Raw genomic sequence first — 25,761 nt, 5'->3', positions numbered from 1 at the left:
CTTGAAATAATATGCATTATTTTATTATATTTAAATCAATATATGTGACTAGGAAATTTTGCCCCTCGAAGCTGTGAAATTCAGATCACATTTACTTGCCATTTTGTCAGAAATTGTATAATAATTGCATAAGAGTTGTGCAGCAAATATATTATTATATTGTTTTTTTCTTTCAATTATGTGTTAAGGGTCGCGATAGCATCAGCGACTCTGCTATTTCCTTCATTACGTATCGCCGAAAAAAATGGACGCCCTGGAGTTCTATATCTACCATTTGAGGCCGTACGATTTACAGTCGGGTACACAGGAGTTGAACCAGGACCGGAGATGCTGAAGTGGAATGGAAAACTTGTATTAAAACAATATTAACTATTTTATGTTCGTAAAATAATACTTTCAACAAATAATGTTTTTCAAACAATTGTGAATAAAGAATTAGCTAATAGAATTATATATTTTTTATTATTCATTTGCATATGCGTGTTGGTGCTGTTGTTTTTTTGCCATATGTCCAACATACATGTATAATCATTGTGTTTATGTTTATTTGTTATCTCTATCTCCCTTTTATCTGTATCGCTAACATAAGGTCCAATATTTAATTGTTTACGTTGTCAATAACCGTAAAGCGAAAAGACGTCACGTCGGTTGAGTGAAAAAATGCGGTTAAAATGCCCGGATGTAATAGGATGTAAAAACTGAATTTTCTTAATTCTTACAATTGTTCACACAGAAACATTATTTTAAGATTTTCTACTAAGAATTTTTCTATGACTATTTCTAATGAATTTTTCTACGACCATTTTACTGAAAAAAGGTCCTTATAAAATAAAATAAATTTCGTTCGTAAAACAAATCTGTTATTGGCAAAAGATAGATAACGTTCACTATACAGAGGGGGTAATCACGTGATAGTCTAGATGGCTACGCCATGCCGAGGCTGTTTTTTTCGCCGTTTGATACCCCTTATTACTTGTATTAATTTTTCGAAATGCCGCTGACTTTGCAGCAATATCAGCAAGAAAGTTACTAACGTCTATTTCGTATTAATATACGCTCTATATCTCGACTTCACTCGCTGCGAAATTTCTTAACGAGATAGGCTAATTACTCTGCTTTATATATTAAATTTCGCTTCGGAAGATGAAAGTTTGCGTAGCGCAGTGGAAGCGCATCCGTTTAAAGATCAAGCCGACACGAAATCGAATACCGGTGACGTCATTTTTGACAACTTTTGTTCTGACAATTAAGCAACAATTCGTTGTTTGTGTTGTGTTGTTATATTTACCGACTTCGTTACATATGCAAATTTATTACATGCACGCTGTATTTTGGAGCACACGTTCTGAAGTGTTTAATCCTTATTTTAATTATTCAAATAATTTCAAATACTATGCAACCTTATTTTCAGATTAATTTAGTTTAACACCCCCCCCCCTCTTGCCACCCGAAAGGCGAACAAAATGTCAAAAATAAAGAGCATATGGTGTTAACCCAGGCATATATACGATCGGGTGTCTCTTCCTAGTGAAGTGTGCAGGTATGCGATAAACCAGATCGGTAAGTTGATAGCTTTCCATGTACACTTGATGTGAACATACATATCTGTCTAACAAAGAGAACCCAGTGGATGTTTTTGCGTTTCATAACTACGAGTAGATCAGTAGGTAAAAGTGAGCAATATAGATAATACACTCGATGTAAAGAAATCTGTAGATAAGCTGGAATACATTCAATAACATCATGTCAGTAAGTATATTTGAACGTTTATTGTTTGCATATCGTATGTTCACACAAATTGCTCAATTTAAAAGTATTTGTTCACCCATTTTTTATTCTGAACAATGTCTTAAAATGAATTAGCTACCACATATGTACTATTTGGAATATTTTTAAATGATAACAAGGAAACAGCTATAAGAAAATTTGCTTTCCCATGTAGCGCTGATTATATTTGACCATGGCACCTTGAAGCAACAGCTAAAGCTCTATAATGACACCACGATGGCTTTTAATTTTACGGGATATCTTAAACGCTATATTGGCAATACACGCTTTTTTATTTGCTTGTTTTAATATAATTTTCATTTATTCGTTTTGGAAACTATGCCATGTTCATTAAAAAACATTGGCTACATGTGAACATGTCCCTTTAAAGCGTGAACTTATGTGCTGATTTGATTCATGAAAACATTTTTTTAATAATAAAAGTTATATTTAAAAGTTAATTAGTGACGTAGCATAGTCGCCCATAATTTGTTATAGTCACTGACGTTTTAATACAGGATATGTGCACTCTTAAATGTTAAACGGTAGAAAAGTAAAAAAAACATAGCAGAGAAGGATAGTCGTTACTGAAAATTATTTCTGCCTTTGTAACATTGGTATTGTTTGGAAGTAGCGTTCCCTTTAAGTAATAATCATAATGTGGGACGAACTGTTCATATGAGTCGCGTTCTGAGAAAACTGGGCATAATGCATGTGCGTAAAGTGTCGTCCCAGATTCGCCTGTGCAGTCCGCACAGTGTCGTCCCTGATTAGCATGTGCGTCCCTGATTAGCATGTGCGGACTGCACAGGCTAATCTGGGATAACACGTTACGCACATTTATTAAGCCCAGTTTTCTCAGAACGCGAAAGTGAAAGTGTTGTCCCTGATTAGCCTTTGTGGACTCCACAGGCTAATTTGGGACGCGGAAATATATATTATCGAAGGGAATTTCAGTAGTTCACTGCATCGCGCTGTTATCTTTTGGCTTTTAATATATTTTGTGCTCGTGGGTAAATGATTACTGCATGCATGGATATTTTATTGAGCGGACACTAAGCAACATTATACTATAAATGTGTATATGAAAGCATTCATGTCTGAGTTAATGCTTTGCTTTCATGAGCGAATGACATAAACTTACCATACTTTTCACGTAATACAGTTTTCATTTGTTGACATATCAAACTCATATTCTATGCGTCAAGTAATAATTTGTTCGTCCATAAATAATGACCGAATGAACTTGATTTGCTGTAAGGTTACTAATACAACCACGTACAAGAGAATCACGGTTTAATTCCTACAATACATGATGGGTTTAACCTACCATGACATGACATGCAGCTTTGAAAATAGCCGGACTAATTATAGTAACGACATGGAGTCTGTCATAATAGTTTTACCTAAATAAAGGATATTTATTTTTTGACGGGATAATTACATAAACAAATGTTCTCAGTGAAGTGAGAAAATACATATGTTCACGAGCGATTGCGCTGGTGTAAATTTCTCAAATTACTGAGAAACTATTTTACGGATTTACCCCGAAAGCAGTCACTTTTTATTGCGTTTGATTATTCTTCTCATATAAACAATTTTTATTACTCTTTTTGCGCATTTTTATCCCAATGATGTTTACTGTAGTAACTGGGTTAAGAAATTAACATTCCAGCGGCATGTTGGATTTCAATGAATATTTGCCGTTGATTCAAAAGGTAATTTGTTGGGACTGCTTCTGGCGCTCGATTGGTCATTGTCGGCTCAGGTAATACTAAGAAGTACCCCGAGTACTCCTAAATTTACTACTAAGTATCCGGGGTACGGAAAAATATATCTAATAAGTACCCCATAGTATGACCAGGTGCCTTTAAGCGTATTTCCGTACCCGGGGTACAATGTAGTAAACTTAAGAGTACCTGGGGTACTTTTGTGTAGTACCTGAGCCAAAAACGACCAATGAACAGCCGCTGACTTTGACAACAGGACTACGGTCGTCTTAGTTTGAGTCGCCCTGACCAGAGCAGAAACAAGGTATAATGAACAGTGACATGACATGCATCAAACCTGTATCTGAACTTAATTTGACATTTAAAACACTAGTCTCTAGTCAGGCAATCACGAAACACATGATGAATTTGTGTTCATTATTTCATTACTAGGCAATATATAAATTATCATATTCATACTCGATATCACCATCGTTATCACAACCATCATTTTCATCGCCGTCGTTGTCATCATCAGAAGCAGTATCAAAGCAACAGTTTCTTCATCATCATCATTGTCATAAGCGTCGTTATCATCATCATCATCATCATCATCATCATCATCATCATCATCATCATCATCGTCATAGTCATATTCATCATTATTATCATCATCATCATCATCATCATCATCATCATCATTATCATTATCATCACCATCGTCATCATCGTCATCATCGTCATCATCGTCATCATCATCATCATCATCATCCATCTAAGCATCTTCATCACCAAACCAACAAGTTCCTCATTCAAAACAATAGCATCCCATTCATGACTTATTTTTGTTCCTCTCCTTTATCCAGCTCGACTTCGAAGACGAGCCCGTGGACTTGGGTCAATATGCCTGGTACTGGGGCGAGACTCACCAGGAGCTCGTGCGTCGCGAACTGTCACGTGCGCCAGACGGAAGTTACCTCGTGCACCACACGGGCGATATCGAATTCCACATGCTGGCGGTCAAGTATGGGTTTTAATTTCATATTGAGTGCCGGCAGCTCTTTGTTTGTTATCGGCATAGCTACTGATATATTTATCGACAGCTCTTAAATGGGTTACCGAATGCAACCTCTTTTATTGGTTTTTAAGTTGTCAGGTATTTAATGTTCAACTTCTTTGGTTGTTTTATATTATACATTCAAAAGCACAGTTTCTTTATTAACAGTAACAAACAATAATAAGCTAGTCTTAAAACGTATGATTTCAGGTCCAACCTTCTAAAAGTACACGAAAATTGATGATTTTTAACAACGTCGTCATATATTGTTATGAATGATCACACTTCACAATGTTCGATTACGTGCATCATGCTTCTTAAGTAGCGCTGATTATATTTTGCCATTTTCATTTGATAAGCTAGAAAGTTAAAACAAAACAAATGAAGAATTAAGTTGTTTCATCATATGTGTCTTGTTCTGAGAAAACTGGGCACGATGCATGTGCGTAAAGTGTTGTCCAAGATTAGCCTGTAAAGTCCGCACAGGCTAATCAGGGACGACACTTTCCGCTTCAATGGTAATTTTCGTTTAAAGGAAATCCCTTTCTACCGAAAATGAATTTTAGCGTAAAGTGTCGTCCCAGATTAGCATGTGCAGTCCGCACAGGCTAATCTGGGACGACACTTTACGCACATGCATTATGCCCAGTTTTCTCAAAACGCGGCTCATATTTGTGGCGTATTGTATGTTGTTCATTCTTACCAGGTCTACAGTGTACATTTTGCATTTTATTTTGAAAACATACGATTTTGGAGAGTTTTAATGAAACATTTAACGGGATTTTTCTGTTTCATAAGTAATATTTATACATATCCGATTTAACCTTGCAAACTACATTTCATTCAAATCGTATTCTATAAGAAACAGAGCTAGGAGGAAGAGTCAAATATCAGTCTTGATCGCATCGCTTTTTTACGCTGATGTAATAAATACAATATTAAACCCACACAGCATGACATTCAAATACATTAATAATTGTTGAGATACACATGTTCGCATAAATAAAAACACAAATTCAGTAGATAAGATTTTGCTGGTTCAGTACAGTACACAAAAGCATTGTTTCATTTTAAGTATATGCGTTAAAAAATATTTTAAGAGTGCACTCTTACCCAAAATCGCGTCTTCCTGCTTACACTGACATTTTCATTATTGTGTTTCATGGTTGATTGAAAGACCTTTGTATTGCTACTATTGGAACACTTAAATATGAGGAGCAAATTAATGAGTGTGCTTATTTAAGCTTCCGTGTTGCTTGTTTTGTATTTGAGAGCTTATCTCATGAAATAGTTGCTGTTATCTATGTTCTCACCTATCAGCTTACACAATTACAGTTACATATTTATATAAAATAAGTTTTTATCGTCGTTATCCCGTTACACTTCCGGGATACAATACGAATACTTTTATAACATGACAAGCTCAATGTTACGTTGCTAAATGGCACAAACAGCAGCACGATTTAATTATAATAATTTTAAAATAATGTGTCTGCTTTAGTGAGAATGGACAAAATGTTTACTCTGTCGATGCTGATCTCTATGTTATCGGAACTGAATGTTATCTCAAAATCGACATTATTTCGGTCAATTTTTAATTTATAAAAATCGTCCGATGTCATGACAATTGAAGTCACAACTTATTTGACCTAACCCTGTAACGATTAGCTGCGAGTAAAATACTAATTTCCTCGTGACAGGGTCGGGGATGATATCGTTTGGCAGCCTATCTACTGTCGGGACGGGCTGGTGGGTTTCACGGAGCCCCTCGGCTTCGAGTCGTTCGAGGATGCCCTGGAGGCGTACACGGAGAGCCAGACGGAGACCCATGACACGCTTAGAAATCCCCTGCCCAAACCGGACTTCTCGAAGCTGGTAAAACAACACGTACAGTTTGAACCTTTAACACTCAGATACGCACTGTTAACCGTGCGCAGTAGCTTGGAAAATCTAATTAAATTAAAACATTTCTTACTAGATTCAAGTTTACAATCTTCATTTTACATCTAAAAGGTATTGATGATAAGCAAATAGCATAAAACCTGAACAGATTGCGAGTTACTGGCAGGCTTTTCTGGTTTTATGGTAGTTGCATATAGCCATTTTCACTTTGATTCTGAATGGGGAGAGGTTAAGTCGGCGACTGCACCAGATGAGTTGAGTTTCGTTTAAGAGAGAATATATTCAAACGAAACATTTTATATAAGCGGGAAGTGTCGTCCCTTATGAAGCCTGTGCGGACTGCACAGGCTAATCTATGATGACCCTTTACGAACATTAATTAAGTCCAGTTTTCCTAGAAAGAGGCTTAGTTGGTTGTGTTGTTTTTTCACAGCGCGAGACACACACGACAATGAAGCCCGTTCAGCTGCTGAAGAGACTCCGAGACACGCACGGCCTTCTGGGTCAGCGGATAGATGAACTAGACAACGTGGAAGGCTGTATTGAGAGACTTGAACAAGTAGGTGTAGCTGTATCAAGAGTAGCTGTATGCAGCTTTATTGAAAAAGTGCAGTGTAAAGCGCATGTATTGTAATGTAGAGGTATCGAGAACGTGAATACTGAAAGACAACGTTATAATGAAGCTTGGTTGAATAAAGAAATTGAAAACAGGCACTTATATACGTGTGTATTGTAAATTCTGTTTACAAGCTCTTTTTAATATGACAGGAAATCGAGGAGAAGAGCAAGTCGACGGAAGCGTACGGCGTGCTGATCAAGGTCGTATCTAAGCAACTGGAGAAGACGAATGAACTCACGAGCTCGTCCAGCGACAGACTGGATGAGTAGGTGTTTGCTTGTACTAGTATTTGATCCTCGTTCTGGGTAAACAGGGCTAAATACATATGCGTTAAGTGTCGCCCCATATTAGACTGTGCAATCCGAACAGGTTAAGCAGGGACAACACTTTTCTGCTTTCGTTTTTCGTTCACATTACTACTACACAAAAACCCAGTTTAGGCGGAAAGTGTCGTCCCTGATTAGCCAGGCTAATATGGGACGACACTTAGCGAACATACATTAAGCCATGTTTTTCCAGAACGAGGCTCTAGTATTTCTTACGCTGGTGTGTCTTGTGCGAAACTGTTAAGTGTGTGACAACCTGAATAAGAATTAAGTAAATAATACTAGTAAACTAATTCCAAACATACATGCGTCAATCTCTGTAGTTTATAATGTAACATGCGCGTGGCGATGTTCTTTTTCAATAGTGTACAGTTTTAAAGGGATTTGTTCAGGGATTGCAACTTTCACAATTTTCTAAATTAACACCGATTCAAAACATAAAATAACTATGTACTTTTTAAAAGGAAGAGAAATGACACTCAAGACATACACACATACTGAAAATATGAACCTCCCTATGGTACAATGGGGCTTAAGTTTCGTTGTAGATAAGTCCGCACAGGTAAATCATGGCGACACATTTTGCCTAAACTGGATTTTCGCTAAGAAGAGACGTCCTTTAAACGAAAAATACCATAAACGCGTAAAAATGTCGTCCCTGATTAACCCGTGCGGGGCGGACTGCACATGCTGGTCTGGGACGACACTTGAAGTACTTGCACATTTACCTTTCAAGGTGTAAGATTTAAAGTGATGCCATTGACAGGATCAACAACAACTGCACGGCACTCACCAAGCGACTGGAAGGTCTGCGACAAGAGCAGACGGCAATTGAGAGAGAGCGTACTTCACTGGTGACAGAAAGGAACGAACAGTCCAAACTGTCCACACGTTGTCTAGATGGAATTAGAGATCTGGAAAACGAGCTACAGAAAATCAAAGAGTAAGTCGTCTTTGACTGAACAAACAATTCAAATAAAGTAGAAAATAATACACTTTTTTTCGCAAATCTCAGCCTACATTCGAACATTTTTTCGGACAGCTGTCTCAACTGGGGTTCAGTGTATGCGCTTTTGTAGGTGTTTCCGTCCAATTTTATCCAAACGTTATCGTCGGCATTTATCGGGCATATAGAGCCCAAGTTAGTTAAATAAAATTCGCAGCATTTCTGTTATTTGCATCTCATTATAGGACACGAGGTATCGGTGCGTTTTTTATAACAATATGTTATACTGTGTGTTCACTCCAAGGACATTTTTCAAGTCATAGCTGTGCTAGATATTGACTTAGTATTACAGGGACAAGTTCGAGTTCTCTTGTAACGAGAGTTTTATCTGTTATTGCATGGGTATTATCGAGTTCTCGTTCAACACGATGTTGATCTTTTATTGCATGACAATATCGACATCTCGTTTTACGATAAAAACAATCTTTTTGTATTGACATTATCACATTCTTGTGCTACGAGCTGTTATTGCATTGGCATGAACGAGATCGTGTTTACGCGATGTTGACCTTAAAATGCATCAATTGACCTTTTCGGGTTCTCATTTTACGAGCTGTTGACTATTATTTCAATGATAGTATCGAGTAAGGAAGCGTATATGTATGGAAGCGTATATGGTACACCCTGATGCTGTGATGATGTCAACATTCTATGACGGCATGATATGAAAAAGGTATCATGGCGTAAAAAACTCATCGTGTCGACTAAAACTATGATGGTAAGTCATGTTCACAAGAGCATGACGCCCAAAATTATGTTGATTTGTCGACTTAGATCATGTCGACCAAATATTTTTTCGGAAAAAGCCGGAAACATTTACGTCGAGACTTTAACTTATTGTCGTTATGGCGAGTAAAATAAGAGGGAAAACCCTACAAAACTATGACGACATACCATGTTATTTCACAGTAAGTCGATATAAACTAATCCGGAATGACCATATTATTGGGGTGTATCATATACGCTTCCGTACGTATACGCTTCCAAAATAGAACTCTCGTTATATTTGTTGTTGATGTTTGTCTGAGCGTCATTATCAAGTTCTTGGTGCATGAGATTCTTTACTTTTATTGCAGTGACATTATCGAGTTCTCGCTGTACGAAAACTGCATGGACACCATGATGCTATTTATAGATCATCTGCTGGCGTCTGACGTCACTGAATTCGCACAGAAGGTTGAGGAGTATGACATAGACAAAAGCGTGGCAAAGTCAATTCTCAAAACGGAAAGTGACGGAACATTTATTGTGAGAACTAACAACGACCCTAATAAACCATACAGCATCTCTGTCAGGTGAATACATGAACCAGTTGGATAATTTATCAGATATGCATTTAGATTCCACAGTGCGTTATTTATCTAATTGATATTTTTCTATGCTTTCCATCTTTCACGTGTCCTTTTAGTTGAAGAATAGGCCCTATACCGATCATAAACATGCTTCATATTGGGGGCCTTACACGTACACTTAAGGCATCCGGTATTGTTTCACAAACCCAGAAATAAACAAAAAATAACGTCCACACTGGCTGGTCAACATTATCTAAAGATGACAATGGTTAACCCATTTATGCCTAGTGGACTCTCCAACTCTTCTTAATTGGATCAATTTATTTCCAAAATTAGGGATGTCTAGTATAGTTATTTCTATATTTAGAATATTTCTTACAGAAATTCCTTTAAGCAAACAGCGCAGGCCCTGATGAGACGCCGCATCATGCGGCGTCTCATCTGGGTCTACGCTCTTTGCCAAGGCCTTTTTTCTAGACGCTAGGCATAAATGGGTTAATGTAACGACTTAAGGCTGCTGATGTATTCTCTTGCAGCTACTCAGACGCGGAAAACGAAGGACTTGTGGTTCATTTCCCGGTGAAACGGGACGATGGCTGCCTCGGGTTCGACGAGCAGACGTGCATTTTCCATGACATTCAGGACTTGGTCACGTGCTATGCTCGAATCCCGTTTGGTTCCCACGACAGTACGTATGGGGACTTAACTCTGGTCAGACAGGTCGAATAGAAGGCAATCGAAGAAGGAAAAGGAGAAAGAAAATCATCAGTTTTCAGTACATTTGCAAGGAAGATGTCTTTAAAGTAGTGTCTCTGAAGTGCGTCGTAATTATAGTTTGTGGACTCGCTGCAAATCGAGAAAGGAGGGAGTTCAACTGACTCCGGTCTGACATACGCTCAACACACTGCGCTTTGATGACTTGTAAACCTCTTGAATATTTCAATCTTATATATACTATAAAGATTTCGATTTTTTTGCATGAATCCATAGACTTGACGTCACGGTGCTTATTCACTGAATATTTATGAATGAAGTCGACGTCATTTTGTGTTCGTTTCATTTTTTGACGTCAGAGATAAGCACGGGTGTATGATTTCTCGCAAAAAAGAGCGGAATATAGGTTTAAAAAAGTGCTAATAGATATATTTACCAAAAAAAAATTATTATAAATTTGTAGTAGAATGAAATAATGTTTGGCTCAGTAGGGTAAGTAGGGTGTTTGACTGTGGTGATACAAAACCGGTTTTCGTCACGATTATTTTTATCAAATCTCCTAAGCATAGAAACTCAAAATCGTAGGTTATGAATGCAATAACCAACAGAATGCCACAATTTCTTTCTCGAATAACGTTCCATTTTTTTAATCACGTGATAGACAAGAGGCGCCTTGAGCTGTGCACCTGGGTTTACCTGATGTGTGTTCACTTTGTATTACGCGTCATGGATGTTCCTATTGTTTATTAATTCCACGACATTGTATGGTTGTGAATACTACCTTTGAACGAACCTGGTACCTTTCCATATCACGATTCGTTTTAATAGACTACACGATTGAGAAATAACATACACATGATATACAGTATAAACACTGGTCGTGTTTTTGTTAAGACAGTATAATATTTCTACATTCTTTATGTGCTAAAACATATTTATTAGAATGAATATATACCGCCATGAAAACTAGTTTCACATTTACTAGTATATCATTATTTTACATCATGATATGTGTGCTCACGGGTGGATCGCCCCTTGTATGTATACATATATTATTCTTTTATCTGGATTTGCATGACGGAACATAATATATGTATACAGTTTACCCTGTCCGAGTATCAACGTCCATCTCTCAGATCTATCGCATACTTTATAAACAATAGTTTTGAATGGTGTCATTACTATGTTGCATTTTGTTTGTTAAACAACCGAAGAAAGCAAATAGTTATCGCAGCGTCTGTTCCTCCTGCTTCTTGTGCGGGCATAAATGAGGAAATATTGAAGGGATTCAAATGAAACGTCATAAAGTGATCGAGGGTTTTAACCCATTTATGCCTAGTGGACTCTCCCATCATTCTAAGTTGGATCGATTTATTTCCAAAATTAGGGATGTCTTGTATATTTATTTTTATATTTAGAATATTTCTTACAGAAATTCCTTTTAGCAAACAGCATTATGCGGCGTCTCATCTGGGTCTACGCTGTTTGCCAAGGCCTTTTTTCTAGACGCTAGGCATAAATGGGTTAAGGTTACGTGCGAAGTACAAGAACCATAAGTCAGTCTTCAGGATTTACAGAGTATTTATGCTATTTAGTCACTGTCTTGGGCGAAGCATAACTCCCTAAGTATTGAAGGTTTTTTAAAGGCACTGTACATTTGTAGAAGACATTTAGAGGAAGTGAAGAGTACAAGAACCACAACTTTGTAATACGTATTTTGGATTAATAACCCTTTGTTATTTTGTAGTCCTTTCTTGTGTGGATCATCGCTCCTTAAGTATTTAATGTATTCAAATGAACCTTCATGTAATAATAGAAAGCTTTATGAAATAATTGGGGGAAAAATCCCATCTTTTAAGGACAATATCACACTTTTGGATTAAAACAATATTTCGGGGGCCTTTCGCTCTGGTAACAGGACTTAATTGTATCTGTTGTACACCTTAACGTGCACATGAATATGACTATATAAATGTATCGGTGTTATGTTGTTTTGTTAAACTACGCAATTATGGGATAAAATGGCCTGAATATGTGTGTATATCATTGTGTCAATAAACTATTAATCTGTTGCAGTCATGATTTCTATATTGGTATGAACGTGTGTAACTGTTATCGTTTTCAGCAATATAGAAAACATGATTGTTGTGTGGTGTCAAGTGATGGGAAAAGCTCGCCAAACAAACGTCAGTATGCTCACATTCAGCGATAAAACATCTATGATTATACAAGAGAAGTCACCTAGATAGGGGAAAGGTTATTTACTTCAAATACGGAATGCATCATCCATTTACCATATCAATGTGATTGTGTGTAATCGCCGGTATCATACACTTTACTATTGTCATTATCTGATACTATTTACCGGTAGTAGATATTGTACTAGCAAAGTGAATGTCGGTGTAAATAATACGACACAAAACTGCGAAAATGTGCGTTTTAAAAAGCCTTATTTTTGTGACTTGTGCCCTACCGATGGTACGTACATCATCGTTACCATGTGTAAAACAGTCATTTGGTAGTTCTTCTATCGTCTGCGTGTGTAACGCCACCTATTGCGATACCGTTGAAGAAGAGAGCAAACTACCAGAGGGCATAATGACCGTCTACTCGACAAGTAAAACTGGAAGCAGACTCAACAAAAGCGAGCATGGAGCTAAATTGATCTCAAAAACAGACAAGAAATTGTATCGAAAAAGCGAACAAAGTCCGGATGTGTTGTATTTCATTGTGCCACGTCGAACTGCGCAGACGATCGTAGGGTTTGGCGGTACTTTTACGGATGCGGCTGGCATGAACGTTGCTAGTTTACCAGACGGGGCGCAAAAGAATCTCATTGAGTCGTATTTCGGGCCCACTGGTATCGAATATAACCTGGGACGAATTCCAATCGCTAGCAATGACATGTCAACTGATATTTATTCGTACGACTTCACCCGGGGGGACATTTACCTATCCAAATTCACTATAGCGGCCTACGATCATTTGTACAAGCTTCCGTATATCGATCAAGCGGTGGTTGCTAGCCGCCGCAACCTGTCGCTCTTCGCAAGTCCGTGGTCGTCCCCTGACTGGATGAAAACCAACGACAACATGGTCGGTGTCGGAACAATACTACCCAAGATGGCGAAGGTGTACGCCGATTATTTAGGTCGGTTTCTTCGGGAATACGAGTCGTTTATGTTCCACGGGCGCATGTGGGGTTTGACGACTCAGAGCGGCCCATCGCGAAGCTGCAGTAACGACAGTATCCCGGAGTACCAATCCGTCTGCTGGTCCCCTCAGAACATGAGCGACTGGATCAAATACGACCTAAAGAGGTCGCTGGAGGATAACGGATACGGCCATATCAAGTTGTTCACTATGGACGACAACGTGGACGAACTTGACAACTGGAGAAGCGCGTTTGACGCAATCTCACTGAACCTCGTGGACGGATTTGCCGTACAAGGTTATCACGACAACGTCAGTGACGACAACACGACAAATTACAACAACGCGTCTTCGCCAATGTGCGATATGTTCTCACTTCACCCCGACAAGATTCTCCTAGGCTCGGAGTACTGTATAAGGTCCAGACCGGAACTGGGCAGCTGGGAAAGAGGCGCGGACCTTGCCAAGCACGTGTTCCACACGCTTCAGAACTGCGGATCGGGGTTCACGCACTATAATCTAGCCGTGGACTTGGATGGTGGGCCGAGTTGGGTATACAATTACGCCGATAGCCCGATAGTGGTTGACGCAAAGCAAGCAAAGGGGGGCGTACCTGTATTCTACAAACAGCCGATGTTTTACACAATGGGACACTTCAGCAAGTTCATAACAGCAGGATCGGTCGCCATCGAAATGTTCACTCTCGAAGATGTGCCGGCGGGGATTTATTCCGTCGGATTTATGCGACCGGACAATTACATCGTCGTCGTCGTCGGCAATTTCGGCAGCAAAGGGAACATCGTGGGTTTCAGGGACAGTCGGTACTATTTTGAGTTCTCAATGGAGGCCAGTTCGATACACACTTTTATTTGGATGCACCCGGCCGATGCTTAGATGCAGGATCATGCAAATGTGCGACATCCACCATTAAGTATATATGATATAGTTCAATATAATGCTGAACAATAAATCGCGATGAATCGCTTATGTGCGTAATAATCTGAAATATATATTTATTCGCCGCGCAGTTTTGCTTTTAAAGTGTTGCTCTGACTAGATGCAATACATATAGGTATGGATAAGATTAAACCTACGAGCATACATCCACCGTTTCATGTTGAAACCGCGCGAATTTCTGTCGAAATAACCACGTGCATTACCGTACATTAGCAAAAAGCATACCATGTGTAAAAGGAACCCGCCTGCTTCAATCAGTAAACAATTTCATCTGTTTTATGGCTGAATGTGAGCAAAATTACGTTTGTTTGGCATGTTTTTTCCCCTTCTGAAAACAATCCAAGGTACGATTGAAATTTGGGGAACTATTTTGGGAAAGGGGCCTTTGAAGGCCACAACTACCGTAGGTAAAAGCCGCGGTACATGTACTCTGATAAATATAGTTTGACTGATGTCCACAGGTATTCAGGCAATGTTGCATGGAAGATATTTCTGTTGCGATAAATACAATCGGATTTGAAATGCTGTCAGAACATGTGAGGTTTACTGTACAGGACGTTAAATGAGCAGGCAAACTTAAGATTGGTATCTGCAGGTGGATGCAGTAACATTTATTGACGATGGACAAAAAATATCCTTATGTGTAGCTTAAAATGTATACATATCTATACATTTGTAGATTCTTTGATCATAAAACCATTGATAAAATAGATAACATTAATTTATAACTAACACCAATTTAAACTCATGGCCATTTTAATATACAAACAATTCAGATCAAATATACGTTAAATTCACCAACAATAAATATAACTTAAGCATCATTTACTAGAGGCTTTCTTCTTTTTTTCTTTCTTCTGTTTACTACTAGAATCTTCGGTGAGTGGGGCATTCTTCAATTTGGCATGACCGGTGGCCTTTATATGGTCAAACAGCTTCGACCTGGAGGGGAAGTCTGACCCACAGATCTCACAGCGACCCTGTTATCATGTCATGAATAAACATTAATGAGCCTCACTGTGGAAAAACAGGGCTTAATGCGTATCCTTAAAGCGTTGTCCCATAGAGAACTATGTGCAGTCTTTTTGTGATAATTTTTATTTGAATGAAGTCTCTTCTTAGCGAAAATCCAGTTTAGGCAGAAAGTGTCAAAAAGAAAGGTTTATCTGGGACGACACTTTCAGAAAATCCATCAAGTCCAGTTTTTCCCAGAAACAAGTTCATTGGTTTAGTTACAGTAAAACCCCTCTAAATCTGATGTCCACTTGACCATGAAAACACCCCCAAATAAGTAGGGCTACTGGGTTTTACCATACCTCTAAAAAGTTTAAATACTCATTTCTTATATCTTTATGCTTTTTCTTTGCATATACTAACCTCCTTATGTCCTTTTTTGGGTATGTTTACCAAGCCCGTCAGCCTATCAATAAAATAGAGAAATGCGTGCTAGCTGATGGAATTTGTTTGTTGCAGTACTCTAATGATTTAAAACCTTTGTAGTAAATTTCAACACCCAAAATGTTTTACAAGATGTCTTAGTGTCATCTCAGAGGTTTGTATGAATGTTGCACAAAGTGTACTATTACCAAAGCGTACCATTAAGCAAAACTTATTTATTCATATCATTCAGAATTGAAATATAGTCTTCCATCAATCCTGATTTAGGTTTGATTGTCCTCGATGCATCAAAGAGCCTTGCAACACAACGTTATATGCATCTGATTTACAATGATGTATATACATACCAGTACATATAGAAAGACCCCTTTTTGGGGGCAAATGTCACCTAAGACAACCTACCATTTTCTGATTTGGGTCAGGCTCACTTTTCTTTTTCTTGTATTTGCTTTTCCTTTCATTCATTGCAGCAACATCATCTGCATTAACATCAGCATGCATGTCCATATCAGCTGCTTCTTTCATAGAATCAATAGCCTGGTCTTCAACATTGTGACAGTCATCTGTATCACCATCATTTACTGCATCACTGACATCAGTGTTGAGCCTATTATTGTCTACGTTAGTTTTATCCACAGCCTGATTTTCAGAATCACCATCAGTTTCTTCAGAGTGTTCTTTGGTCTCCTCTGCTGATACACCATTGGGTATATCCTGAAATTGATAATCAGTTATGTAAATAACAAGGGCTGTTTTTAAAACACGCATGCCCCCCAAATGGGCTGTCAGTTGTAGTGGCAGCCATTGTGTGAATACATTAGGAACCATTTTACTGCTTCAGGTCACTGTGACCTTGACCTTGGACCTGAAAATCAATAGGGGTCATCTGCCAGCCATGATCAATGTACCTATGAAGTTTCATGATCCTAGGCCTAAGCTTTCTTGAGTTATCATCCAGAAACCATTTTACTGTTTTGAGTGACTGTGACCTTTGACCTAGTGACCTGAAAATCAGTAGGGGGTCATCTGCCAGTCATAATCAATGTACCTATGAAGTTTCATGATCCTAGGCCAAAGTGGTTATCCGGAAACCATTTGGTGGACGGACCGACAGACGGACCGACAAGTGCAAAACAATATACCCCCTCTTCTTCGAAGGGGGGCATAAAAAGTCATCTATGTTGTGATAGTACTGAAACACAAAGCTAACATTTTACCCATGGAGTTTTCTATAGGCAAAGTACAATCTTATCATTGGTAATTATCCAATAAAGAAGACAAAAGCAATCCCTTAATTCTTAAACATTTCAAGGTTTTACAAGAAACGTGCAACAGTTTGAAACATTATTCATGTTTATTAGATAAAACGTCTGAATGTTAAAGCTGCAATATCAATAAAGTCTGTAACACGCAACTTTAAATGACAACAATATCATAAAGCAACATCCTTCATAAGGAGAGTTAAATAATTTCAGCTCCACTGTCTAGTAACTACAAGGATTTAAACATATACACATGTATAATAAAGCATTCAATGAATTATTAAACCACCAGTTAATAGATTTCAATTAAAACTGTAAATTTAATGTGCAGAAAAACTGATGTTAGAAAGTGACATCTATAATAAAAAAAAATTGTTGACAAAGTTAATAGGGGGTAAACAGAGTACATGACAATAATTTATTTTCAAACTCTCAGTTCATTGTTTTATTGTCACTATACTAGTTTTGTTATTGATATCGTACCATAACAAAAATACATAAATGACACACAACAAACAAATACATTATTTTGATCTTTGGTTATTTAAATAAAAGTATGAAACTGAATGGATATGAGCCTTTCAGGGGAAAAGAGGCTTAAAGGTACCGTCAACCATGAATGCCGAAAAAAGAAAAATTCTTAAATACCGTTTTTTTTTACAATTATTAGTTTATATTGATTAAAATATCACGACTGGTATATTACATTACTTGAAAAAAGTTGTTAAGTTTTCATATTTTCAGTATATTCGGTAATAGATTTTACTGGGTACCAGTACCAGGTAACTACTAGTTAACACCAGTAGATTGATCATTGTCGTCACGTGGTTAACCCAGAAATGCAAATTGTGCATGCATAGTGAATTGTATATATTTTATATATAAAATGATCAATCTACTTGCGTTATTTATTGTGTGTATATCGTTATGTCACCTATTTTCGCGATGTACTTTCGATTTCACATCGCGAAATTTTATTACCGAATAGACTGGAAATATGAACTTTTTTCATGTAATGTAATATACCAGTCGTGATATTTAAATCAATATAAACAAATAATTGTAAAAAATACGGTATTTTATAACTTTTCTTTTTTAGTCATTTGTGGTTGACGGTACCTTTAACTTGCAGGCTGTTTTGGTTTTATGCTAGTTTTATTTAGCCATTTTTACTTTGCTTCTGACTTGTGCTTTAAGTGTCAACCCTGATAAGCCTGTGCAGTCAACACTGGCTAATCAGAGACACAACTTTCCCCTTAAGACAGGATTTTCGTTTAGAAGAGACTTCCTTTAAACAGAAAAATACAAAAAAGCATAAAGTGATGTCCCTGATTAGTCTGTGCAGAATGCAAAGCCTTATCTGGGCAAACGGTTATGTACATGCATTAAGCCCCGTTTCCCACAGCAAAGGTCATATGGTCTAGATTTAACAAATCTTACCTCGTCTTCATCCGAGTCTTCAAGAAGCTCTCTGCTAAGCTTTTCTCTTCGCTTATCTCGTTTAGATTTACTGAAACATGGGTTTAATGCTAATCTAAGAACAATAAAAAAGTCAGGTGATAAATGTGTTGTTAAATAGCATTTATCTTTAACTACTGCTTCTGTTTAAACCATTCTCATTCTGGGAAAACTGGGCTTAATGCATGTGCCATAACAGTTATCCTAGATTATCCTGTCCACACAGGCTCATTAAGGAGGACACTTTCCACTTTGTTGGTATTTTTCGTTTAAAGGTAGTCCGTTCTTAATGAGAAGCCATTTTAGGCCCAAAGTGTCTTATCAGATTAGCAAGTGCGGACTGCACAGGCTAATCTGGCACAACACTACACACAAGCATTAAACCCCTTTTTCCCAAAGCGAGGCTCAAATGATTGAGAAATGGCCATTTATTAAAATATCAAATCTAAAAAACATAAAATAAAACACATTTCAACTTTTTGCAAAGCCTATTTGTCAACAAGAGATTTTTAGTGAGGGAAACTTGCTTGAAAAATCAATAAGGGACTATTTTGGTGGACAACATCGTTGTGGACAGACCAATCTTTTGCCAACTATGTAATCATATTTATATTACGTTATAACACCCCTTACATACGCATATATATAGTTATATAAGTAAAATGTTATCATCCAGATTGTAAATATTATATAATAAAAGTAAAAACACGTGTCTGGGATTTTAAATAAATATTGATATAGCCAATGCGTTTCGCACAGCTCATCAGGGCATAATACAATATATTACAACGTCAAAATGTCATGCATTTTGTGCAGTCCTCACAGGCTAATCATGGACGACACTTTCCACTTTTATGGAATTTTTCTTTTAATGGAAGTCTATTCGACATGAAAATCCAGTTCAGATGGAAAGTGTCGTCCCACTTAAAACATATGCATTAAGCCCAGTTTTCCCAAATGACACAACAAGAAAAAGCCAATTGAATGGTTAGATGTCTTATCATCCCATACATACACTTTTTTGTTACTGGCGCTTTCTATACCATCTTGAAGAGACACATTTTCCAATGTGTTTGAAACACTGTCCAATTCATCAGCCTAAAACAAGGAACAACAAAAAATACAATATTCAATAATTAAAACTATAAATGTGCCTAAACAATCTTTTTTTTTCAAATTTAAATCAAAATTGAATAATACAAGGTATGCAAGCTGTTAGATAAAGTAAATGAATTAAAAAAGGCAAATTTTAAACAATTATTAAGAACGTTCAGCTTTATAAACACAGGATAATTGGTCCTTATATATTAAGCTGATTTTCGGCAACTTCCCTAGGTAAAATTGATTCAAAAGCACGAAACCAGCTGTTGTTTTTCTATTAACTTTACACCACTCAGATACGCATTTTAAGTCATTTGTAGTCCCTTTGAAAATCGAATTAAATTAAAGACCTTTCAAAGAGATTCAAGTTTTAAAGGCTTTATTTCCATCCTCAAGATACTGATGAAAAGCAGACAGCATAAAACCAGAACAGCTAGCATGTGTCTCGCTTTTCTGGTCTTATTCTGGTTGTTAATTAGCCATTTCACTTTTCTTCTGAGCAGGAAAGGGTGACAATATAGCATATTTCAATGAATGTCAGACAACATCATCAGAATACGTCATGTGAAAAGTAGGCTAAGATCTCACTTGTTTTTCAACTAAAGCTTTGTCACAGACGTGACGAATACCCCCACATGCCGCATTGACACAGAATATTTTGCATGTTGTCTTCACAAAAAACAGCGAACACCATGCTCAATGTTTAAAACTCACTAAGTGACCCTGTGACCTAGCTTTTGACCCGGCATGGCCCATGTTCAAACTTGACCTACACATCATCTAGATACAACTTCTGACCAAGTGTGGTAAAGATCGGAAGAAAACTACTTGAATTAGAGAGCGGACACCATGTTCAATGTTTAAAACGCACTAAGTTACCCCGTGACCTAGTTTTTGACCTGCCATGACCCATGTTCGAACTTGGCCTAGACATCATCAAGATACAACATCTGACCAAGTTTGGTGAAGATCGGAAGAAAACCACTTGAATTAGAGAGCGGACACTTAATACGGACAGACAGACCAACTGACCGACCAACCGACAGACAAGCTCACTCCTATTAACCCCCTAAACTTCTTTTGTGGGGGTATAATTATTGATTTAGAACATTGATTACAAGCCTTTAAATTTCTAGAATACTTGTTTGAAGAAATGGCACCAAGTAAGTAATAGATGTCCTCTTTATTTATCAACACAACAATGTGGTAAAAAAAATGCAATTTTCCATGGAAATAAAGAAATAGTTAATGTTTTCCATGAAATACTAATAGTGGAGCTTTGTTCTGGGAAATCAGGCTTAGTTCATGTGCGCGAAGTGTTGTCCCTGATAAGCCTGTGCAGTCCTTGCTTTAACTGAATTTTTGCAAAGAAGAGACTGCCTTTAAACAAAAAATACAATAAAAGCCTAATGTGTTTTTCCTGATTAGAACATACAGACTGCACAGTTTAATCTGGTATGACACATTACACACATGCATTAAGCCCAGTTTTCCCAGAATGCGGCATGATTTATTTGAGTCGTGTTCTGAGAAAACTGAGCATAATGCATTTGCAGTCCGCACAGGCTAATCCCGGACGACACTTTCCACTTTTATGACATTTTTCGTTTAAATGAAGCCTCTTGTTAGCAAAAATCCAATTTGGGCAGACTGCACAGGCTAATCTGGGACGACACTTTACACACTTGCATTAAGCCTTGTTTTTAAAGGGCGAGGCTCATTTCATGCCACTTACCTGGGTTGCATTTCTCTGCTGTTTCCTCTTCTTTTTCTGCTTCTTTGATAACCTGCAACAAAATAATAAATCATCATTAAAATACTGATCATATGGAAACAGCAATACAAACTTGCAAATAATTTTAAACATAAATTGCCAAACATCAACACGAAAATTTTAATAATCACAGACATAGATGCCCCACTGGACAATGTTTAGCCACAGACAAATGATATGTAACAACCACAAACAAGAGAATTTTGTTAAACATGTATGATTATGACTTACAGACAAGTTGTTGATAATGGGCCATTGCTAAGAGTAAGAGGTTGTGTTAATATTGCATTTGTAACAAGAGCACCCCATAACGGGTGCCAGCTCGGCTACGGGTGCAGTTTTGAATAAATGAAAGCTTGTCAGAATTTTTTTTTTTTTTTTTTAGCTCACAGTGACCTTGACCTTTGACCTAGTGACCCCAAAAATGGGTGTGGCGTGTAGAAAACTTATCAAGGTGCATCTACATATGAAGTTTCAAAGTTGTAGGTGGAAGCACTTTGATTTTAGAGCAAATGTTAAGGTTTTAGCACGACGCAGACGTCAGACGGCGGACAACATGAAGAGCTGGCTATGACAATACCTCGGGTTTTCTCCGAAAACGCTGAGCTAAAATTGAAAAAGTGCCATAATTCTGATTAAAAAGGTAAAAATATTCTCCATTTATAAGTTGTAGGATCCAACCCTACCCAGCAGTCAAAAGGGCTCTAAGTCCACAACATTACAGATGGTTTGTATTTAATGATTGAAAATCTGACAAAAGACGATTACTGAAACAAATAGTTTTTCAGACAAACTTCCTTCCTTGCTTTCACATTTAAGATCTTTAGTTGTAACAGCTTCACAGTCCACAAAATGATTAAAGAGAATAGAGTCTACAAAAATGTTACAGATATATGTGGTGGAAAAAGGGCAGTTATCGACAAACTAGAGGGCCTTTATCCCAAAGGAGCTCACCTAAAGCAAGTTTCATAAATTGCACACCCATATCTGAGTTCATGTGTTAACAAGTAAATTCGTTGAATTGATATCCACCGCCAATATGCCTCTGGACACAAAAGTATTATATTTGACACTCAAAAAAGCATTTTATCAAGATACAAAGAGCCATAACTCCGTTATTAACAGACGGTGTACAATGCCATTTGGCGTGCATCATCCTCTTATCCATATACATACTCATACAAAGTTTCAATGAAATCCGCCAAAGCACTTCCAATATATGGCTCCGGACGGACAGAGGGAAAGACAGACAACGCCAAAACAATATCCCTCCGCCTATGGCAGGGATGAAAAGTATTTCTTTAATTTGACTTTGTGATCTAGTTTTTGATCCCATGTGACTCAGTTTCAAACTTAGCAGAGAAATCATTTTTAAAAAAATGTTCTGACTAAATTTCACAAAGATTTGACAATAACTATGGTCTCTAGGGTAATCCCAAGCTTTTTCTTTAGTTTGACTTTGTAACTTAGATTTTGAACACATGTGGTTCAGTTTCAAACCTGACTGAGATAACATTTAAACAAATGTTTTGACCAAGTTTAAAAAATATTTCGAAGATACTTGTTTTGATAAAGTCAATATTATTTCACTGCAGGTACTCTTCCCACGACAACCACTAACCTCTGCTGCCCAGGGGGCTCCTCGATGTCTGGTTCCCCCTCTGGGCCCAGCCTCTCCTCCATGTACCCCTGGTCCCCATCCTCCAGGGTGACCCCTTCTTCCTCCGCCATGTGAGCCCGTATCATAGCAACCAGGTCCTTGTGTTTCTTAGACTTCTCATGGTTCTTGTATCTGAGAGAGGGAGCGGAATAAAGATTGAGTACCTGTACACAATGGTGCTCCACAGGCAAAATTGTCAACATGGTTCTTATATGAGACTAAGTCTGTGAAAACGGGTTTTAATGCAGGTGCCTGTATAAGCCTGTACAGTGCGCACAGGTTAAGCAGGGACAACATTTTTAGCCTAGACGGGATTTTTGCAAATCCTTTTAACGAAAAATATCATAACATCGGAAAGTGTTGTTGCTTATAAGCCTGTGTAGACTGCACAGGCTAATCTGGAACAACACTTTTTGCTAATTCATTTAGCCCTTCTGGAACAACACTTTTTGCTCATTCATTTAGCCCTTCTGGAACAACACTTTTCGCTCATTCATTTAGCCCTGTTTTTCAAGAGAAAGGCTCATATCTGCAAACAGGTGAATAGGAAACACAACATGTTTTTGTCTTGAGACTTAAGAAGTCAGTAGTCATATTACAGTTTGCATTAAAACTCAAGTCAACATGGTTCATCTTGTGTCTGTTGTTATGGAAATGTAATGGAACAAATCAAGGTCGTAAAATGGTATACAATGGAGCCCAAATGAACAGAGGGCGAGTAAGATATTATTAAGCTTTTAGGAAAATGTATATGATAATTGACTGCCATGTTAGATATTAACACAAAATTGTTCTTCTGCTGGGCAACTTAAAATCCCATTTAGTTTTTATATCACAGGTTTAGAAAACTAATTACAACATATTGTTAAAATAAACGTAGCATTTAAACAGAGCTACATTCCTAATCAGTAATGCAAAAAAATTTTAGCAATAAAGTTTTCAATTTGCTTTGCAAGTCATTATTGGAGCCTTGATCTGGGACATCAGGGTTTATTGCATGGCTTTAGAGTATCAATCCAGAATAGCCTGGGACTATCAGGGACGACAATTCCCTTTAATGGACATCCAGTTTGGGCGGAAAGTGTCGTCACAGATCATTAGCCTTTGCAGTCAGCACAGGCTAATCAGGGACGACACTTTCTGCCTAAACTGGATTTTTGCTAAGAAGAGACTTCATTTAAACGAAAAAAGTCATAAAAGTGGAAAGTGTTGTCCCTGATAAGCCTGTGCGGACTGCAAAGGCTATTGATCTGTCACGACACTTTTCGCCCAAACTGGTTTTCAATTAAAGGGAAAGTGTCATCCCTGATAGTCCCAGGCTAATCTGGGACAACACTTTAGGCACATGCATGAAGCCCAGTTTTCACAGAGCACTGCTCATTTGTTTAGTTTCAAACATACGATTTCTCGTTCTTGAAGGCTCTGTCACAAGCGACGCAGTACAGATCATCATAGACTTCTTCATCTTCAACATTGTCTTCTGCAAAATAAACACAATATCATCAGAAAAAATGAATATGATGAATTACTAGATGCATTTATATTGTTTTAGTTGACTAAATAGAAAACTAAGGATCAAACCTGTGATCTCCCAATTGCTAGACACACAAAATAACTGCTACTAAACAGAGACTTTAAGTTTTCTGGGAAAACTGGGACCATTGCATGTGTATAAAGTGTTGTCCCAGATAAGCCTGTTCAGTCCGCACAGGCTAATTATTGAAGGCACTTTCTGCCAAAACTGGATTTTCATTTAGACCATTCCTCTTATAAAACAATCAATTCCATTAAAGCAGAAAGTTTGGTCCCTGATTATCTTGTGCAGACTGCACTGGCTACACTGGCACGACACTTTGCCCACGTGCATTAAGCCCTGTTTTCCCACAGCTCCACATACCGTTGCCAGCCTGGGTGTCTCCAAACTGCTGGGCATACTTGGCCTCCAGGTCCTGGTAGTGATCCTCCAGCGCCGACGCTGACGACCAAGCAGCCTCCTGGTAGTTCTCCAACTTCCTGCAACATGATGTTCATTACAATTTCCCGAAACTTAACTACCAGATTCTCACATACCATTTGTCTTGAGCTGGTATTCAAAGGGCTCTTAATCGGAATAACAAATCAATAAATAACATTTATTTAACTTATGAAATTTAAATTAAAGTAACTTTGCACATATCGGTCATCTTTTAAATAAGTTTCCTAGTAAAAATGGAAAACATCAAAACAAAAGAATGATTCAACCGAATTAGGGTACTATTTGTACTTTTCTTTTGGTGTAGCACAAGTAGTATGCTGTAAAGCAGATTTTAAGACAAGAACTGTTAATGTAGATAAAAACAGAACCTCTCACTGAGAAAATCAGGTTTAATACATGTGCTTAAAGTGTCATCCCAGATTAATCTGTGCAGTTCCCACAAGCTAACCAGGGACGACACCATCTGCTTTTGCGGAATTTTTCATTTATAGGAAGTCCCTTGGAAATATAAATCCAGTTAAAGTGGCAAGTGTCGTCCGTGATTCCGCACAGGCTAATCTGTGACAACACTTTGGCACATGTAATAAGTCCCGTTTTTCCAGAGCATGGCTCCTATCAGAGATAGGGCAAC

General features: G+C 37.7%; 3 protein-coding genes across 4 annotated transcripts in view; 2 read left to right on the top strand and 1 right to left on the bottom strand.

Moving 5' to 3' along the window:
* The first annotated feature begins 1,593 nt into the window (after positions 1 to 1,593).
* Positions 1,594 to 12,463, top strand: LOC127861474 (phosphatidylinositol 3-kinase regulatory subunit gamma-like). The gene is made up of 8 exons (XM_052399974.1): positions 1,594 to 1,749; positions 4,343 to 4,500; positions 6,234 to 6,408; positions 6,869 to 6,994; positions 7,204 to 7,319; positions 8,147 to 8,323; positions 9,463 to 9,681; positions 10,215 to 12,463. The coding sequence occupies exons 1-8, from the start codon at positions 1,744 to 1,746 to the stop codon at positions 10,405 to 10,407; spliced, it is 1,170 nt and encodes a 389-aa protein (XP_052255934.1). The 5' UTR covers positions 1,594 to 1,743; the 3' UTR covers positions 10,408 to 12,463.
* Positions 12,464 to 12,718: 255 nt separating this feature from the next.
* On the top strand, positions 12,719 to 14,568 carry LOC127861472 (lysosomal acid glucosylceramidase-like). The gene has a single exon (XM_052399972.1). The coding sequence runs from the start codon at positions 12,823 to 12,825 to the stop codon at positions 14,437 to 14,439; it is 1,617 nt and encodes a 538-aa protein (XP_052255932.1). The 5' UTR covers positions 12,719 to 12,822; the 3' UTR covers positions 14,440 to 14,568.
* A 672-nt stretch (positions 14,569 to 15,240) lies between these two features.
* Positions 15,241 to 25,761, bottom strand: part of LOC127861471 (dnaJ homolog subfamily C member 21-like) — a 24,073-nt gene continuing 13,552 nt past the window's right edge. Inside the window, exons 9-17 of one of the 2 annotated variants that reach the window (XM_052399971.1) lie at positions 25,053 to 25,168; positions 24,557 to 24,635; positions 23,117 to 23,287; positions 21,457 to 21,508; positions 19,636 to 19,718; positions 18,603 to 18,672; positions 16,303 to 16,614; positions 15,880 to 15,922; positions 15,241 to 15,482 (exon numbers count right to left, since the gene is read on the bottom strand). In XM_052399971.1, coding sequence (XP_052255931.1) covers positions 15,884 to 15,922; positions 16,303 to 16,614; positions 18,603 to 18,672; positions 19,636 to 19,718; positions 21,457 to 21,508; positions 23,117 to 23,287; positions 24,557 to 24,635; positions 25,053 to 25,168 — 922 coding nt within the window. In that variant the 3' untranslated portion in view covers positions 15,241 to 15,482; positions 15,880 to 15,883. The remainder of the gene's footprint in view (positions 15,483 to 15,879; positions 15,923 to 16,302; positions 16,615 to 18,602; positions 18,673 to 19,635; positions 19,719 to 21,456; positions 21,509 to 23,116; positions 23,288 to 24,556; positions 24,636 to 25,052; positions 25,169 to 25,761) is intronic. The other variant, XM_052399970.1, reaches the window with a different exon arrangement.

Source organism: Dreissena polymorpha, chromosome 16, assembly GCF_020536995.1.
Source record: "Dreissena polymorpha isolate Duluth1 chromosome 16, UMN_Dpol_1.0, whole genome shotgun sequence".
NCBI classification, from domain to species: Eukaryota; Metazoa; Mollusca; class Bivalvia; order Myida; family Dreissenidae; genus Dreissena; species Dreissena polymorpha.
This window is presented reverse-complemented; position numbering and strand designations above follow the sequence as displayed.

Excerpts from the sequence above, each read along its gene's own strand:
- LOC127861474 (XM_052399974.1), top strand. Across the intron at positions 6,409-6,868 it reads AACCGGACTTCTCGAAGCTG|CGCGAGACACACACGACAAT; the intron begins GTAAAACAACAC and ends GTTTTTTCACAG. Across the intron at positions 8,324-9,462 it reads GAGCTACAGAAAATCAAAGA|TGACATTATCGAGTTCTCGC; the intron begins GTAAGTCGTCTT and ends CTTTTATTGCAG.
- LOC127861472 (XM_052399972.1), top strand. The coding sequence starts at position 12,823 with ATGTGCGTTTTAAAAAGCCTTATTTTTGTGACTTGTGCCCTACCGATG.